This window comes from Crocodylus porosus, unplaced genomic scaffold, assembly GCF_001723895.1.
Source record: "Crocodylus porosus isolate Cpor-Errol unplaced genomic scaffold, CroPor_comp1, whole genome shotgun sequence".
NCBI lineage: Eukaryota > Metazoa > Chordata > Crocodylia > Crocodylidae > Crocodylus > Crocodylus porosus.
The window spans coordinates 84,273,738-84,291,813 of record NW_017728918.1 but is presented as its reverse complement, the minus strand read 5'-3'; the positions used below and the strand labels follow the sequence as shown (position 1 = coordinate 84,291,813).

The 18,076-nt window shown below is 40.8% G+C and overlaps 1 protein-coding gene across 3 annotated transcripts in view; it reads left to right on the top strand.

Annotated features, from left to right (window-relative positions):
• BVES (blood vessel epicardial substance) overlaps positions 1–17,812 on the top strand; it is an 80,922-nt gene extending 63,110 nt beyond the window's left edge. For 2 of the 3 annotated variants that reach the window (XM_019537819.1, XM_019537817.1), the window contains 5 exons: positions 1,623–1,810; positions 2,848–2,956; positions 7,421–7,588; positions 12,500–12,641; positions 17,502–17,812. In XM_019537819.1, the coding sequence (XP_019393364.1) occupies positions 1,623–1,810; positions 2,848–2,956; positions 7,421–7,588; positions 12,500–12,641; positions 17,502–17,611 (717 nt within the window). In that variant the 3' untranslated portion in view covers positions 17,612–17,812. Of the gene's footprint in view, positions 1–1,622; positions 1,811–2,847; positions 2,957–7,420; positions 7,589–12,499; positions 12,642–14,865; positions 14,968–17,501 lie in introns of all 3 variants that reach the window. The other variant, XM_019537816.1, reaches the window with a different exon arrangement.
• The last annotated feature ends 264 nt before the right edge of the window (positions 17,813–18,076 follow it).

Here is an 18,076-nt window from a genome sequence, read left to right as displayed (position 1 = left end):
TTCATATATATATTTTTTCAAGATTGGTACCCTGATCTGTGTCAAGAGAAATTTTAAAGTTGCAAAGACAAGTGCTCGAAAATCAGGAAAGGCCAAACTTGAGAGTGTACCTGCAAGCTTTTATCTTCTGGTTGTGTTTTATTTGTGTGAGTCCAGTCTAATTATATTGTTGCTTTTGGATTGAGATCCATTTCAGAAACTGGCTCAGAAGCTGTGGAATTCTGCACCTAAAACTTCATATGTTTATATAGAGTCATCCAGTCCAACCCTCTGCTCAAGGCATGATTATCCCTTCCCAAGCTATCCTAAACAAGTGTTTGTTTAACCTATTCTTTAAACCTTTGGAAGGAACCCTTCTGCTCAACTGCCAGGCATAATGCCTGAAAAATGAAAAATTTGCTGTAACTTGCCATAGATAAAGCAGGGGGATGAGGGTGCTGTCAATGTCCTATCACTGCAAGGACAGGAAGTAACATAAGGAACAGGAAGAGCAGAAATATACAACTTCACAAATTCCAAATAAAAATTCCTGTTATTTTTCTGGAATATGTTTGTTCTCATCATTGTCCCTCTCCCTAGTCAAGAATCAACTAAAATTTCCACTCTTTCTAATATTGCTTTCTACTATTGTCTGAACATGCATCCCAGCACCAGCCCTGTCTCTTTCCTTTTGCCCTATTCTAATAGTGGCATCCAATAAAACATAGAACAAACGATAAGAAATTTTAATCCTAAACTAATGACTTTAATTAGTTTCCCCCTTATTTCTGTCCTTTCCACTTATCCTTTTCTTTTTTTTCAACTTCTTCTCTTCTGCTATGCTTGTTTTCAACTTTTTTATCATGTGCTGTTCACTCCCTTTTTCTGATTTCACTCTTGCCCACCAAGTATGACGGCCTCTGTTCAGTCTGCCTTGCTTTTTTAACTAATCAAGGACCCAGGCCACTAGAAGTTGCCTCATTCTCAGCTGCTTTCTTTCAGGAAAGACTTCTCATCTTGATAGTTCAGCCAGCTTCTTTTCTACCTCTTCCCTTCTGCCTGAGTTTTGGTGGTCCTGTGAGCATGGGATGTTCAGCTGGCATTGGCTTTTTTTTTCTTTGTCATTAACAAATACTTGCAGTGGTTTTTCTGAATCTATGCTTTCCCACAGCATGCAAGACATGAATCTAACAGATCATGGGCACTCCTTAGAAGGAACAAAGCTCCTGGAATGCAGAGTGAAAGAGATCGGAGTCTTGATTTCTTCCTCGTTTCCTGAGCCAAATTTTGTTCACTTCTACATGAGTGGACACCTAGAATTATTCGGGTTAAATCAGTTAACATGCCTTTGGTATGGAATGGAGCCATAAAATGGCAGCATGGTCCTAAGCTTTAGCTTTAAGTAAATACTGTGGTCATTATCTAATAGACAGCATTTGTGGACAGATGCCACACGAGTTTCTTTTCTGACCTAAGTGTAAAAAACCTAGAAGTTTTTCAGGTGTCATTATTTTGGCAATGTTGAGTTTTTATATATAGTAACTATAATCAGTTACTATATATAGCAACAGTAAAGTGCAGTCTTACGCTCCTATATCTCCCAATCCATCTTCCTTTATAATATTTTTGCTATTCCATTCCAGATCAAAATTGAAAAAGAGCTCAGTAGTCTTTATAAGAGAATGTTTGAACCCCTCCATGTGCCTCCAGAACTGTTTAAGAGATTAACTGGACAGTTCTGCAACATTCAGACTTTAAAAACAGGTCAAGCGTATGCTGCAGAAGATAAAACCTCTGTTGATGATCGACTAAGTATTCTGTTAAAGGGAAAGTAAGTATTTGGTTCTGTATTAGGTTTGGAAATAATTCTTATGTATTGGATGATGGGGGGATTGAAAGGTTTTTTGTTTGTTTGTTTTTAAGTTGTTGTTTGCAGTATGTTGCAATTAATATTTTTTTCTAAATCCAAACTATGCTATATACATATATCATATGAGCCCACTGAGTTCAGTAGGAGTTGGACTTTTATACTTTTAAAAATATAATTTGTCCAGAATCTCCAAAGATATTTGTTCAGATAGAAATGTTTTTTTTGTTATTGCTCACTGAGGCTTTAATACTGAAGTTTAGCATATTTGAAAGTAAAATACATCCAGCCATCTGGTAGATTTTAAATGAGAGCGGAGAAGGGCCAGACTTGGTGTAGAGACATGAAGAAATGGAGTATTCACTACCCAAACTGCAGGTCCCTGATAGGGAATGTGAATACTCATAAATTCCTTTAGCCAGATTGTAGTCATGGATCTTCTGAGGAGCTCTGACAGAGTTTAAACTCACCATCCCTGGTAATAAGCAGTGATACCATCATTTATTTTCTTTCCCTAGGTGTTGAATTCACTATTAGCTAATTGTCTCCCAATATTACTGATAGAAAAAGGGCATGTAGATCATACCCAAAATAATTAGAAATCTTCTGATGGTTGTAGTATTTTGGTAGTTGGACATTGCCTTCTGTGTCGTCTTCATTTCTAGAACTCTAGCCTTGAACACAGACCTTTTGGGGATTATATCAGTATGTTAGGCAATTTTAAATTAGCAGCAACTTTGATGTTATTACAAATAGCATCACTGTTTGCAGTATATACTAGAATACGATCCTGCTCCCATTGGAGTCGATATGAATTTTGCCAAAACTTATATTATTTGACAGATGACTAAATCAGGTGCTTGGTGAACATTTCACAAGCTATAGATGTCTTGATGACTTCTCCCAGGTCTGCATTATCAATAGTCATATTCAAATTTTGGTTTAAATAATTTAACTACATGATTTTCAAATAGTGTTTGTAATGTATTTTTTGTCACCAGAATGAAGGTCTCTTATCGAGGGCATTTCCTGCATAATATTTACCCCTGTGCCTTTATAGATTCTCCTGAATTTCGATCAACTCAGATGAACCGGGGTGAGAAATTCCAGGTACATTTTGGTTTGGCTGTCACTGAAAATAAACGATAAGAAAATGTTAAAAGAATCAATTTTATGTGCAGTGAATTATTTGGTTTATGTGATTTTACTAACTTTCTTAATGGTATGTAAAAGATAACCCCGGCCAAGGTACTTCATAGCAAAATTCTGTTGACTTGTTCATCGACAGATCTCAGTATTGGCTCTTTAAAAGCTATGTTCCTCTGTGGTTCATAAACTGTTGTTCTGCGTTTAAAAAAGTGCTCCCTTATTCAGGACAGACAAGTTTAAATGGGATTTATATGTATCAGTAAGACAGTAAACAAAGTATTAAGAAAGGTTAAATAAAAATGTTTTCTTTGTTTTTTGGTTTCAGTTACAACAATCTTGGGTATTACTTATAATAATAGTTTAAAAAAAACAAAAGAATTATGAGTATGAAGACATAATAGGAGTTTGAAGATCATCTCAAAATGAAATGAATTAATTGTCTTAGGAACCACATTTCTATTGGCTGAATCTGTACTTGTTCTTAATACATTAGGGAAGATGCATTTTAATATAAAATACATAGTATTTTTAATGATACTTAAGCTGGAATATCATTTCCACTAACAAAATATTCTGTTTCTGAACAACTTAAAGGACCCCTAAGTAATTTTATGCACTAGTATGCCACAGGTAAGAAAATATTAAGGAGATAGTGTTGCTTTGTTCAAACACTGAGAGCAACACCTAGATGTTTTGCTGTTCCCTTAACAAGTTGTTATTCTTAACTATGAATGTGCATTGGTTACTGGACTGTGACTGAACTTGATATACCCACGGCCTTATCATGGCAGAAAAGGAGCTAGCTGCTGTAGGGAAGCTAAAATCAGTGATTGATGTAATATGTTCCAATCTAGAGCTAGGCATAATGCCAGGGTAAGATGCTTGTCAAGATATATTAATTGCTATGCCAGACAGAAATCCTGTTTGCTTTTACTCCTCTCAGTACAATCTTTGTTACAAGATAATCAGCTGTTGATTAATACTGTTGAAGGGAACTGGGTTGGGCATCTAAAACTTCCCTTATCTTACAAGATGATAATAGTTTTCCTTCACTTTAATCCTAAAATTTTTTTTTCTGCATCTACCTTCATGCAAGATACATGTTTAATCTTTTCCCTCTATAAGGTAGCCTACATTGACAAATGAATACAGGCAGTCCTCAACTTGCAGCCTTTTGAGTTGTAACGTTTCACTCTTACAACATTTCTAAATTCACACCCTGTTTCAACTTTCTGACATCAGTTTCAACTTACAACGCTTGATGTAGCATCCAGGATTAAGGACAGCAAAAAGTCCTTTTTCAAGTACATTGAGAGCAAGAAGAGGGCACCAGGCAATGTAGGGCCCCTGCAAGACTCATATGGTAACCTTGTGGCTATGCCAGATGACAAAGCCAATATTTTTAAGTTTCTTTGCCCCTGTTTTCTTGAACAGGGTCTGGGACATCCTTCCTGCCAGAGGTAGGGACAATCTCAGGGATAGCTCTGATAGGCCTTGGGTCAGCACAGAGGTAGTTAGGGATCTTCTGGAAGGGCTGGACATTTTTAAATCTGCAGATCCAGATGTCCTCCACCCAAGGGTGTTCATAGAGCTGGCAGGGGTCTTTGCGGAGCCCTTGGCCTGGCTATATGGGCATTCGTGGTCATCTGGCCAGGTGCTGGGGGATTGGAAACTAGCTAATGTGGTCCCCATTTTTAAGAAAGGGAGGAAGGAGGACCCAAGTTACTATAGGCCCATAAGCCTCACCTCAGTCCTCGGGAAGATCTTGGAGAAAATCATCAAGGAGCACATCTGTGGGGGGCCAGCAGGGGAGATCATGCTCAGGGGCAACCAGCAGGGTGCTGCACCTTGGGAGAAGGAATCCACAGCATACATACAGGCTGGGGAGTTCCCCTCTTGAAAACACAGAGGTAGAAAGGGATCTTGGAGTCATTATTGACTCCAAGATGAACATGAGCCGCCAATACCAGACTGCAGCCAGCAAGGCCAGCCATACCTTGTCATGCATCCAAAGATGCATCAGAAGCCAGTTCAGAGAGGTGATACTCCCCCTCTGTGTGACATTGGTCAGGCTGCAATTGCAGTACTGCGTCCAGTACTGGGCACTGCACTTTAAAAAGGATATGGCCACCTTGGAAAGGGTTCAGAGGAGGACCACCCGCTTGGTGAGACAGCAGCAGGACAGGCCCTATGAGGAGAAACTGAGGGACCTGAACCTGTTCAGTCTTGACAAGAGGAGGGTGAGAGGGGACCTGGTGGCTGCCTACAAACTCATCAGGGGATATCATCAGCAAATAGGAAGAGCCTTATTCTCCCCAGCACCACCCGAGTGACTAGAAACAATGGTAATAAGGTGATGGAGAACAGGTTTAGGTTAGAGAGCAGGAGGCAATATTTTACAGTTAGGGTGGCCAGAATCTGGAACCAGCTTCCTTGAAGTGGTCCTCGCCCTTACCTTGGGCAAATTCAAGAAGTTGATCATCTGTCTGGGGTCTTGTGAACCCAGCATTCATTGCTGCCTGTGGCAGGGGGTCAGGCTAGATGATCTGTTCAGGTCCCTCCTGACCCTAGCAACTATGAAACTATCTGATGTGATGCCATGCCAGCGAACGAGTTGCTTTGTCATCTGTCTCCCTGGAGAACATCTGTCCAAACTTACTTGGACACTGTCTTTAAGAAAGCAGACAAGAATCCAGAAGAACCTGCAGCCAAGACTCCTGAGAAGAATCTAGCCAAGAACCCCTCAAAAAGTCCAACCAGGAGCCCGTCAAAAAGTCCAGCAAAGTCACCTCAAAGAAGTCCTTCCAAATCAATACAATTGCAATTTGCAATATAGATACATTAATGTAGCTATATTATTCATCTGTAATTGATTGACTATAAAATTCTGGGTTATTTTTGGTGAAAATAGGGTATCAGGCCTTGATTCAGGAACCAATCTGCCATTTATAACAATGTTTCCTATGGGGAAAAATGAGTTCCAAGTTCCAATGTTATGACTTAAGACGCTGTTTTCAGGAACCATTTGTATCATAAATCCAAGGAATGCCTGTATTCTTCTCAAGTGTGAGCCCTTAAAAATATTATTAAAATGATTAAAATCTCTGTAGAGTATGTCATAGCATTGTTAACCCCCTGAACTTTAAATCTCTTTTTTGAGATAAAAGATTTGCAAATATTATATACAAATTAAGTAGCCACAACATTCCTTCTTTAAATAGATGCATGTGTCTGTCAAATATTCCATTGAAATATGTGACACTAACCTATACTATGCTGATTTGTGTGCCACTGCCCTCTGCTGACCAATATGACAGAATTGTTCAAGACTTTATATATTTCTAATGGTGTTTCTGAAAAGAGGATGCAGATTTATCCCAAAGCTCCTAAGCAGTGCTATTGTTGATGGATCAAACTGATTCTTTAGAAGACTATGTTTATAAAGTCCTGAGTTATAGGAAGTCAGGCAAAATCAGGCTATAATAATTTGTATGAGATTTCAAAACTTTTAAAATCTCTCTTATTATATCAGTTTTGAAAACTACCAATTGTTCCTATTTTAAGAAACAATATGAGTAGATATACCTATAGAGCTATTTATATAAGTAAAGCGATTTATAAATGTGTTTGCAGGGATGGCCTTATGAGCCATTTATATCCTTATTATCCTTGTGAAAATCTTCTTAAATTTTTCTTTTAAAAAAAGTTTCAACTGAAAACCCTTCCTGTGTCCCTAAATAATTAAATGAAACAAAAAAAACCTAAACAAATTTAAGGCTTGGAGGTACTTGTAAGTAAGGGATATAAAAAGCCAGTTATTGTTTTAATTATTGTTTTTATGGAAAAACCAAATAAAATACAGTAGGTGCCATATGTGCAATTAATGTGAAGCAGTACACTCTGGAGCAGTTTGATCTGGAGTCAACTATTTCCTGGTGCAGCACTTACCCATGTGCCCAGGACAGCAGCAATTTGAGCTGAGGTGGAGCAGGACCAAGCTGGCAGAAGACACAGTGGGGTCAGCTCCAGGCTCTGGGTGGCAGTGGCAAAGGAGCTGGCTGGGACATGAGAGCGCTGAAAGTGCCAAGCCTTGTGGCTAGGCGACAGGTAAGAGTCTGGCCCCTGGCTGGCTGGGCTTACTGGGTGCAGTTTGCACCCATGGTCATCATCTACACATGCATTTAATTGCAGTAAATTGCCCCAACATAAGATGGTACAGTCTCTGACAGTACTAATTTACTGTGGCGTTAATTAGTTTACTGTAGCCTAATACTGTCACACATGTAGACAGTGGCGCTTTACTGTGGGGCTAATTTGTCTACTCTGCAGTTAAGTGCATGTGTAGACATGGCCAGTATAACATGTTTTCAAACAGTGTCATGATGCTAATTGAGTACACGTGCTTTTTTTTTTTTTTTTTTTAAGGTCACCATTGTTGCTGATGATAACTGCAAGTTCCTGTGCTGGTCCAGAGAAAGGTTGACTTATTTTTTGGAAGCTGAACCATTTCTGTTTGAAATATTCAGATACCTTATTGGTAAAGACATTACAAACAAACTCTATTCATTAAATGACCCAACATTAAATGATAAGGTAAGTTGCTGGACTTTTGTTTTCTAACACTTACTATATTGTTAACTTAGACCAGGAATGGTCAAGTCCCAGCCCAACAGCCAGATCTAGCCTGCAGTGCCGTTATCATCCAGGCTTCTCAAAGTTTTGGGCCCTGCATGCCAGATCAGGTGCCCAATCCCAGTATGTAGAGCCAGGTGGGGAGGGTGATGGGCCCTGCATCCTGGGCCCCAGTCCCAGCACGCAGGAGCAGTGCTGAGGCTCAGGGTCCAATCCAAGTGTAGGGGGCCCAGAGGGGGGCAGCACCCAGAGGGGGCCCCCCAGAGTCCAGTCCTTATGTGTGGGGGTAGGAGGGAGTGGCACCTGGTTCCAGGATCCAGTGCTGGCACACAGGACTCAACAAGGCTCACACACTGGCCCTCTGCCACTCATCTGGCCTGTGAGGCCAAAAGCACCTCTGAGTTAGATTGTGGCCTATCTTATAGCATCTTTCTTTTCCTAAGGTTGCTCATTTAGATATGAAATTCATGCATACATCCTCACATGAACACCCGAACACCCCCTTCTGCCCCCCCAAAATGTACATTTTTTGAGTGCCACAGCACAGAATTTTTGTTATATTGGCTCAGGGCTGCCAAACCAGCAGGCTGTGGGCTGTATGTACCTGCAATGGGCTAAATTGTAGTCTGTAGGGGTGACTGGCATGGCTTCTGAACCCAGAGGGTGAATGCCACCACTGCTCACCTCACCCCTTAGCCAGCCGCTGAATCTGGGGTCTTTGGTCATCATTGGCAACTAAAATCAGTAATAAGGGAAAAAGGGGGAGAAGGCAGAAACATTCACCTCCTGGTTTCCAGAGATGTGCAGGTAAGCTGTTGTCCTGCCACTGAAAATAGATCATCTGGCTCACAAGAAGCACTATTGTCCAGATCTAGCCTAAGGAGCCAAATGAATGGACACACACGCGTTAGATGGTGAAGATGGTAGGTATCTACACCCAGCCTAGCATATGTCCTACTGGTTAGGGAACTCTCCTGGAAGGTGGAAAATGAGGGTTTAAATTCTCCCACTTCCTGGGTGGTGTAAATTGTTACATAAAAGGTAGGCACCGTCACTATTCTCTCCTCTTATGCTTTTGAGTGAGAGGCTAGGGACAGACATTCAAAAAGCCAGAGCCCAAATTGATTCAACCTTTTGCAGGTTTGTCTAACCTGCTTACATTGAACTAATTTGTAAGTGACCAGACATCCCCGAGTTAAGTGAAAATGCAGGCACATGCCTGCAGTGGGTCAGGCCAGAAGCCAGAGGGTGCTAGCTAAAGCATGGCCTTGGCTGCAGGGAAGCTGTGCTGGGGGTGGGGGAGGGCATGGCCAGCCCTGGCAGTAACCTCAAGTGAACTGGCCAGGGAGGGGTTTAATTCTCCCCTCTCCCTGTCCCACTGGCATGGACCCGAGCCAGGTACCACCTGGTGCTTCCCCCTCACTGTTGTAGGGCCGGGGGCATGACCCCCTGAGGCAATGGGGACAGGGAGGGAGTTTTTTTCCCCCTTCAGTCTCATCGGGACTGTAGCCAGGGTCTGCCAGCCCCAACTGCCGCCTTAGTCAATCACTAAGGGCAGGGTGAGTGGCAAAATAAGCTCCTTCCCTACCCCCTCTGCCAGGCACAAGGGAGGGGGAAAATAATTCCCTCCCTGCCTCCTTCACCTAAGGTAGCCATGCTGGCCAGCCTCTGGACATGCCCCTACCCCTGCCACTGGAGTGGCGAGTGGGGAGTGACCCTCATGGATCAGCATTCCCTGTCGTTGTTTCCTAGGACTGCAAGCCTCTTTCCAGCAGAGAGACTGCACTGTGGGCAGGAGTGGGGCGGGCAGAGCTACCGCAGGCCACAGGGCAAGTAGCAGTGACTGGGGGGGGCTATGGCCACCGCTCTGAGCCCCAGTGCTGCTGCTTGCCCTGTGCAGTCTGCCCACCCTGCTCCCACCTGCAGTGCAGCCCCCCCACCAGAAAGAGGCTTGCACTCCTGGGGAACCATGATAGGTGCTGCTGCCCCAGGAGGTTCATTCGCCACTCGAGGAGCAGGGGTGGGCATGGAGGCATGGCCAGAGGACAGCTGGCATGGCCCCCTTAGGTGAAGGAGGCAGAGAGGGGGTTCCCCGCCCCCTGGGAAGGAGCTTATTCCACCGCTTACCCCACTCAGGGAGCAAATGGCGGAGGCAGCCATCAGGACTGGCAGACCCTGGCTGTGGTGCCCCAGGAGCAGAGGGGGAATAAACGCCCTCCCTGCCCCCTTTGCCTCAGGGGGCCATGCTGGCTGGCCCACCCCTTCTGCAGCGATGAGGGGGGAGCACCAGGCAGACCCTGGCTCAGGTTCATGCCGGTGGGACAGGGAGGGGAGAATTAACCCCTCTGGCCAGTTTTCTCTTGAAGCTGCTGCCGGGACTGGCCACACCCCTGCACTGGAGCAGCAAGTGGAGGAATGCCCGGCAGGGACTGCTGCCTGTCGGACCCTGGCTGAGGTGTGATGGTGGGACAGGGGAGGGAGGGGGGAATAAACCTCTTCCCTGCCCCTTTCACCTTGGGGGCCCCCTGTGCTCCAGCTAGGGAGCAGTGGGGCAGGCCTAGCCCTCCTCCCCTGGAGCAGAGAGCACAGCCCCAGCCAGGGCTGCGGAGCATGCTGGGATGCTGGGGGACTCTAATTTAACTGAAACCAGGAAGGAGTCTGGGACAGAAGTTCCATAAACCGATTTGACCCAAATCAGTTAAGTCTGATGCTACATTCAACCAGGTTTATCTCAAACTGGTTTTGGCCATTTTTGAAACTGGTTTATGTGCACTGAGCTTCCGCTCTGTTACAGGTTTTAACCAGTTTCTAATCGCTTAAAACGGTCTATGTGTAACTTTTGTCACTAGCCAGACTGGCCAGGACTGCTGTGTTTTGGCCAGAACCCAATACTGTGTGATAGGCATGTTCTGAGCATACTTACCAGATCAGGTTTCCCAAGGGACGTAGAGGCTGGGCCACTTACCTGCTGGATTCAGATCAGGTTTAGGTGGGCGCTAGGCGCCTAGCAAGTTTAGGTACTTTCTAAATTTAAACAATATCTGCCCAGGTTGTTTTTGTTTGTTTGTTTGTTTGTTTGTTTGTTTTTGAATCACTGTCTTGAACTTTAACCCCAGGTAACCTCTCTACATTTGACCAGCTACCTTCTATCACCAGGTCAACATTCCCTGCTTCCTCCACACGTGTCACACATCTATTGTCTCCCATGGCCTCTGATTCTCACTGACATGCACTTGCATTTTCACAGACCTGCATTTTTATTATTGGCTTTTATTCCATCCAGGAGAACACAAAACATCAGCAGACACCCTGTGCTTGAAAAAGCGTGTTTGTGCCTAAAAGCTTGCAAAGAACAATTTTTTTAGTTGGTCTAATAAAAGATATTACATTTCCCCAAAGAGCCTTGTCTGCCTGTGTCTTAAACTGAAGCACCCAAAGTCCTTTCAAGTGACTAGTAAGACCAATTGTCATTTCAGCTACAACACGTCTGGAAGACCAATCTTTGTGGGATCCGACCGTTTAGTTTCTAGTGTAAATTCAGACATTCATAATCTTGTTTGGCTTACATTCCATCTCCTTACATGGTTTATGGTGATTTGTGTTTATGTAGTCACTGCAGAGTTTCAATAAACAATTTACTTAAGTAGCATTTGTCTTCTACTGCGTAAATATTCCAATTATTAGTAGGTTGAGTGACAGTGTTGGTTAGTCTTTTCAGATCTGATTTCATATTTTTAATCCACTCTGATTTATTAGATGAGAAAGTCCTTTTCATCAGGTTGTTCATAAAAGAAAATATCTCCTAAATTGGTCATATTACAATTGCTGTGATCAAAGTTGTGAACTTAATGGGAAATAGTCCAAAATGAAAACCAGCTACTGATACTGTACAATGGGTTTCCCTCTGCAAATGTTAGCAGCAGTGTTTTTTCTGTTTTGCCTCAATATAGACTAGCAAGAATAGTTTGAGGAACAATTTTGCAGCATTTTGTAGCAATGTAGCAGTGCCAATACTGCCCCCTGCTGCATCAGAGCTAGCAAGAGCTACCTGATTACACTCCTAGGTCCAGTTATGCAAAGTAATTTAGGGACCTAATCCCTGTTGATTTCAACATACCTATGTCTGTTATGTTTACAAAAATACTTGAAGTTAAATGTTAGAATTTTTTTTTAGATTCTCTTTTTCAAAATCAGATCTTAAAACACAAGCCCTTCTTAGGCAAGGTAATCCAAGACATCAGTCAAAGAATTTCCCTTCATTTTGGTAGTTTACATGTCAATCTGGATGAGATGCATTGTCAAATGTACATTTATAAATTTGCATTAGCTCTTGAAAGTATCTTCATTACTTGTGGGGAAATTGATGATACATTATCCATTTTATGAGAAACAATTATTAATATGAAACACTAAAAATGTAATAGAAGTGAGTCATAAATGCCGTTAATTGCTGTCTTATACATGCACCTAACACATATTGAGATATATACTGTAATATTTAAGAAATATTTAATATTTAAGCAGAAGCAAGTAGAAGATCCTGAGATCAAGAAAGAAAGGTGTTTATGTGGTGCATTTAATCTGTATTTAGGAAAATAAGGGCCAGTTTGTAACCTTAGTTAATCATAAAAATCACTAACTTAAATCAAGGTCTTTTGCTTGCTGATTTAAATCACAATTATAAATGTTGATTTAAATCATTTATATTTAAATGTATTTTGTATGAAAGCCATTGCTGCAGCACACCTCCGACTTTCACAACCATACTTGAATCCAGTGAGTTTAGTAAAGAAGTAGGAGTTGCTTTAATTTGTTTCTTACTTTAAAATGCATTTTGTATATGTTAAACTTTTTTCTTTCTTTTTAATTCAGACATCAAAGAAAATGGATCGGCAGCCAAGTCTTTGCTCTCAGCTCTCTGTGATGCAGATGAGAAACAGTATGGCTAGCTCAAGTGACAGTGAGGATGGTTTGCAGCAGTTTCTTCGTGGGACTTCCTCTGCATCTTCTCTTCGTGAGTCTCCAAAACAAGAGATACACATTTTGTGTGCAGCTTCTCTAACAATTGCAGAGTTCCTATTGACTTCAGTGCAAGCGGAACAGGAGCGCTTTGTGTATCACTTTTTTTTTGTTAAGCAGCTTTTTGATCAAGCTATAGGAAAGTTAGAGGTGGTGCATATTGATTTTTGAATGGTAGCTACTGACACCACAAGGCTGTAATAAAGTTTTGAGATATCTAATACCAGTTTATGAGACAGTGATGATAATACATACATTGGTCCAATATCGGATCAGTACTGATATAAAGCAATTTGGCTATATTGGAAATCAGCCCAATGCAAGCACGCAGGCAGCAAAGAGCAGAACCCAGCAGTGTGGAGAGTTGCGTGCAGCTTATAAGTCCATTGTGAAAGGGGAGGGGGGAGGGAAAGAGCCGGGGGGGCAGATCAACACCCCCCATGTTAAGGTAGGGGGCAGATGCAGGCACTGCCCAGCCGGGGCAGGGCAGGACGGGATGAAGCCGTGGCTCATTGGGGTGGCGGGGCGTCTCCTGCTGCTCCTTGCACCCTGAGAAGGGGGAGCATGTGCCCTCGGATTTGGGCAGGGCAGGTGGGCTGGAGTTGGGGCTGCACTGGGCTTTTCTTAGTGGAGACTGGGCTCAGCATGGGGGCTATGGAGGGGGCTGCAGCCACCCCAAATTTTGCTGTAGCCCCACCACCAGTGCTGCTGTGTGACCAGCACTGCCCCAGTTCTTCCTGGCGTGTTCAATGAGCTTTAGATAAAGCTCCCCCACCACCATTTTGAAGCATGGGAGTACTGACACACTAGACACAGGAGGCTGCTGAAGCCCAGTAATTGCCATGTTCCAGCAGACTCTATTTAATCGAGTTTGCTCTGACACATGGGAATTACAGCATGTCAGAGCAGTCACTGCTCATGTATAGGCACCCTTTGGTATTAGTTGCAAGTCAGATTTATTTTTCTTTATAACCCTTTTTATATATCTTCTAGAAAGATCTGAATGTTGGCACTGACCTACAGTAATGTCTGAATTCTCTCTTGTGTCACTACTTCTCCAGTTTAAGAAACAAATTGCATGATTGTATTTGGGCAGTTGGGAGAAGGTTAGCAGTTAGCTAAAACCAAAATTCTCTTGCAGAACTAACTGCAAAATGCTTAGACCAATCTAAATGGTCATCTATTTCAGAAATAATTGTATTATTCTATATAAGGTGAACTAGTGTATAACACTACTCGGTAAAGCCCTCTTATCTATTGTACTACTGCTATTCAATATAATTTCTTCCAACAATTCTTTTTTGCTTATTGATTAACATGGTGCCTGAGCTTCCCAGAGTGATAGAAGGGGATTAGTTGTTTCATTGATCTGCAGTGCTTCCAGGGAATTAAACTCTTTGCCTGGAGTAGTTGTGCAATCTGTTACTCCTAAATAATGTGTTCTTATGAGACAGTTCCACTGTTGGAAATTAGCACTGCCTGAAGGCTAGTTTGATAGAGAACCACAGTTGAATCTGCAGGTTTCAAAAACAACATGAGCAAAATTGTGGCCATTCAGCTTCCCACTGTTACATTTTAAATAGCCATATAGCAGATTCTGTGTGTGAAGTGTAATCAGTAAGTGTTGGTTTTGTTTTTTTACTCCATTGGACGTGCATGTTAAGGTATACTTCACCAATATTTTCAGTTCCTTTCAGTCTGAAGCATGTTTTCTTAGTAAAACACAAAAACAAAACAAAACCCAGAATATATGGAGAAGCAGAGCAGGAAAAATATCTTCTGCCTTAGGAGACAGCAATAAAAGAGAGTTTCTTTGAATAAGGCTCTGCATAAATTATAACTCATTATTATGTGACAAGTTCTTGTGTGGGCTAAAGCTTCCCAGTACAAAGATTTGTATTATATTTGATTATTACAATGTAGAAAAATCCTACTCTCCCAAGTACTTTATACTCACAAAAATTGAAATTTCTTCTTTTCATGGAGTTAAATGTATTTTTCTTTAGGTTATAGCTTTCCTGTGGTATTCCAAAATACAAATTCTTCAATTAATTTCTAAAAAAATGTGTTTATGGGTGTTTTCCTAGTGTTTTAACAGAAAGGAGGAAAAGATACTTATTACTAGAACTACTTAATAATAATATAACTACTTATTAATAGAACTGTGTTATGAATTTAATTAACTAAAATAAACCCTAACTGTTTGCTCTTATGTTAAGGAAATAACCAACGAGAGTTCTATAATGCTTGTGGAGTGGGTCGTATGCAGCATGATGCTTTCTGTTGATAAGATCATATATTAACTCAACATCCTCAAAAAGGTATTAAAGTGGGGTTTGTTCATGACGCGTTCATGCTTGGTCTTGAACTATATGATCCATCTACGCACAACTTACTAGTGAAGGAATATTTAATGTTTCTTTTTTTCAAAATATAAGTACAAAAAAATTGGGTTGGAGCAGACATGCAATTTCAGCTAATTTTGTCTTTTAATGTGTTTAGTACTATAAAATAAGCATGTTGATGGTTAAAAATAATTATTATGCAGGGTGCTGTAGTCTCCATTGTTTCGTATCCAGTTTAATTAATTCAAGCACTTTGCTCATTTCTCTGAATTCTGTATTTGCAACTTTCTAAACTAAAACAGAATGTAGAAGGATTTATTTTTGGTAATGCTTTCATTGGTGTTACCATAGTGTGTGCGCTTTTATATGCAGTACCCAGAATGTGGTTAAAAAGCGGGATAGGGTTTCACAGGAAATGCCTTTTTAATAGGCATTTGAACTTTAGGACCTGGAGACAGTGCAAGAGACTAGTGTATGGGAGGCCCAGGTTCAGGGCTGAGCCAAGGCTCTTGCACATCTGGCTAACAAAGGCTAAGAGCATGCCCTGGAGATTTTCCAGTGTTTGGAGAAAGCAAAGACGTTCACTGGGGCCAAACAATTTTACAGTATTAAGACAGATTCCGAACCCTGTTCTGCAGGCTTGTGCCTCCACGTTTCTAAGGTAAAGCATCTCAGTCTTTGCTCATATTAGCCCTAGAATTATCAGTAATTTCCTTAACATGGTGGTGATCCCCCTAAGGAATTTGTTCATCTAGCTGAAACAATGGAGCATTATCTTGGATAATCTATTCTTATATAAGCAGTTAAAAAAAAAAAGAAAAGAAATGGAAACTCTCAGCCTAAATTATCAGGTGGCCATTTTTATACATACAGTTTGCATCTGCTGTTTAGGCATTTGGATATCTAATCCACTACCATATCCACAGATTTTGGATTTAGAAATCTACGTGGACTAAACTGCACCCCAAAACTTTACCTGTTAAACTAAGAATATGAAAGCAGCCTTTAATAAGCCTCATGTTTAATAAAATACATAATGATCTCTGCATGACAGCTAATTAAGTAGTTTGTAAATACTGTTAAAATCATAAACATTTGCATAAAAATGTGTAATATTTAATGCACTAAAACCACTAATTAATACCTATCAGTGTTTGCACGAGTGTAACTGTAAATCTGAACACTGTATTACAAAAACATTATACGTGGAATGCAAGCTCCTTGGGAGGAGAGAATACTTCTTTGTTCTTTGTACAATACGTAGCACCAGGGAGTTCAGGACCATGACAAGAGCTCACTGGTGATATGGTAGTAAAAGTAATTGAGTTTTATTGCCTACGTGATCGGTTGAAGTAATTTCTATACCAAGAATGTCACTTCTAACCATATGTTACAACTGCAAGGATTTTTGAAGATAAATGTTTTTATTCTCAACATATACTGAGATGGCCTCTGGCTGTCATGACTGTGTGCTGCTTGCCAATTTTCTTTTAGGATTGTATTTTCATCTCTAAAAGATTTTCTTACTGTTTTCAGTCATCATATGCAAGCTGTTTATATACTTGTACTATCCTGAGGCCTGCACCAGTTGTGAGCACAGGGCTAAACTTTTAGAGGGGGAATCCAAAGAAGACAGGGAGCTAAACACAATTTTCTGAACAGATCACGGGAATAGCCCTAGGTGACTAATTTTAAAGGGAATTTTTTGATTAAATCTCCAGGGTGAAAATGTCACTGTACAATAAATGCTCATATAGGTGAAATCTTGAAGTTTTGTTTTGTTTTTCTGGACAAAACAATTGGATACGTCTGATTGTGTATTCTGTTTTAAGAGTTTTGTGTGCTCCGTTTTAAAAAGCATTATGAATTGTTGCTTTGTCAGAAGACTCTTGGAACACTGAAATCATTTCAGTTATTGGCTATAGAGCCAAAGTTGTTAATGCCCCTTGTCTTTTTATTGCGGTTGTTTAGCTACTGAATGTCATCCTACCGTTTAGTGTATTTTATCTCATGATCTTTTAAGAAGTGAAGCTATGACCATTTACTCCAGCTGAGATCTCTCCCAGTGAATTCAAGAATTTTGTTATGACTGCTGGTAATAGATCCAATACTGTTTTGGGATTTATTCCTTCAACCCAACCATTATTTTTTCAGGCAAATTACTGAATGCTACAGTACTGCCAAGAACCCAATCTTATGTCTTAGTCAGGCAAGACTTGTATTAAACTCAAAGGGAGTTTTCCCTAAGTATAGATTGAAACTTTTGGTCCTTAAAGGTGATAATGATTCATATCTCCTTTTGGTGCTTCACATCTAGAAGACTGAGTACCAAAGTCAAATGCATTAAATTTCCCTGAGAAAATACCCAGTTCCTGGTACAGCTGGTGTTACTTTAGATTTTTTTATGTTTAGGCAGATCATCAGACCTGCCAGATTTGTTTTATCACATATATATAAAAACAGTATCTGCATTTCAATTTAACTTTCTCTTTTCTTTGAAATTGCTGCAGGCCGAGCATCTCCCTACATGAGAACTTCAGCAAAAATGAAACCAATAGAAGAAACTATTGAAGATGATGTCTTTGAAGCTTCATCTTCTACTAAGTCTGAAGTCCAGTGACTGCCTTAAACAGACATGGCCTCAAACAAGCAGTAGGCTTTGTACTTATGGCCAAAGGAAGAAGCTTATTTTGATGGGATTATAAAAGCAGTCAGTACCTATTTGTTTTCAGAAAAGATACCACTCCATACATGTCAGTGATTGCTAGACAAAAACATTAGTTTTGTTTTTTTCTTTCTAAATAAAAAAGAAGAAAAGCTTGTATGAATTTTGTTTTCACTAATTGGGCATGGTTTTTGAATCGTTGCTTTTTTTGCTTCGGCTCTCTGCCATGTTAAATTCAGCTTTAAACAATGGACTGTTCCAAAATGTTATAGCCTTACACAGTCCACTTTCCAAAATAAGACATTTACTGCTATTACTATCTGTAAGGGGATACATGAGAAACATGTTTAAAAAACTTTTTTAAGTTGAATACTTTAAAAGTTGGGAAAAATAAGAATGAAATTTGCCTTTTCAACCTTA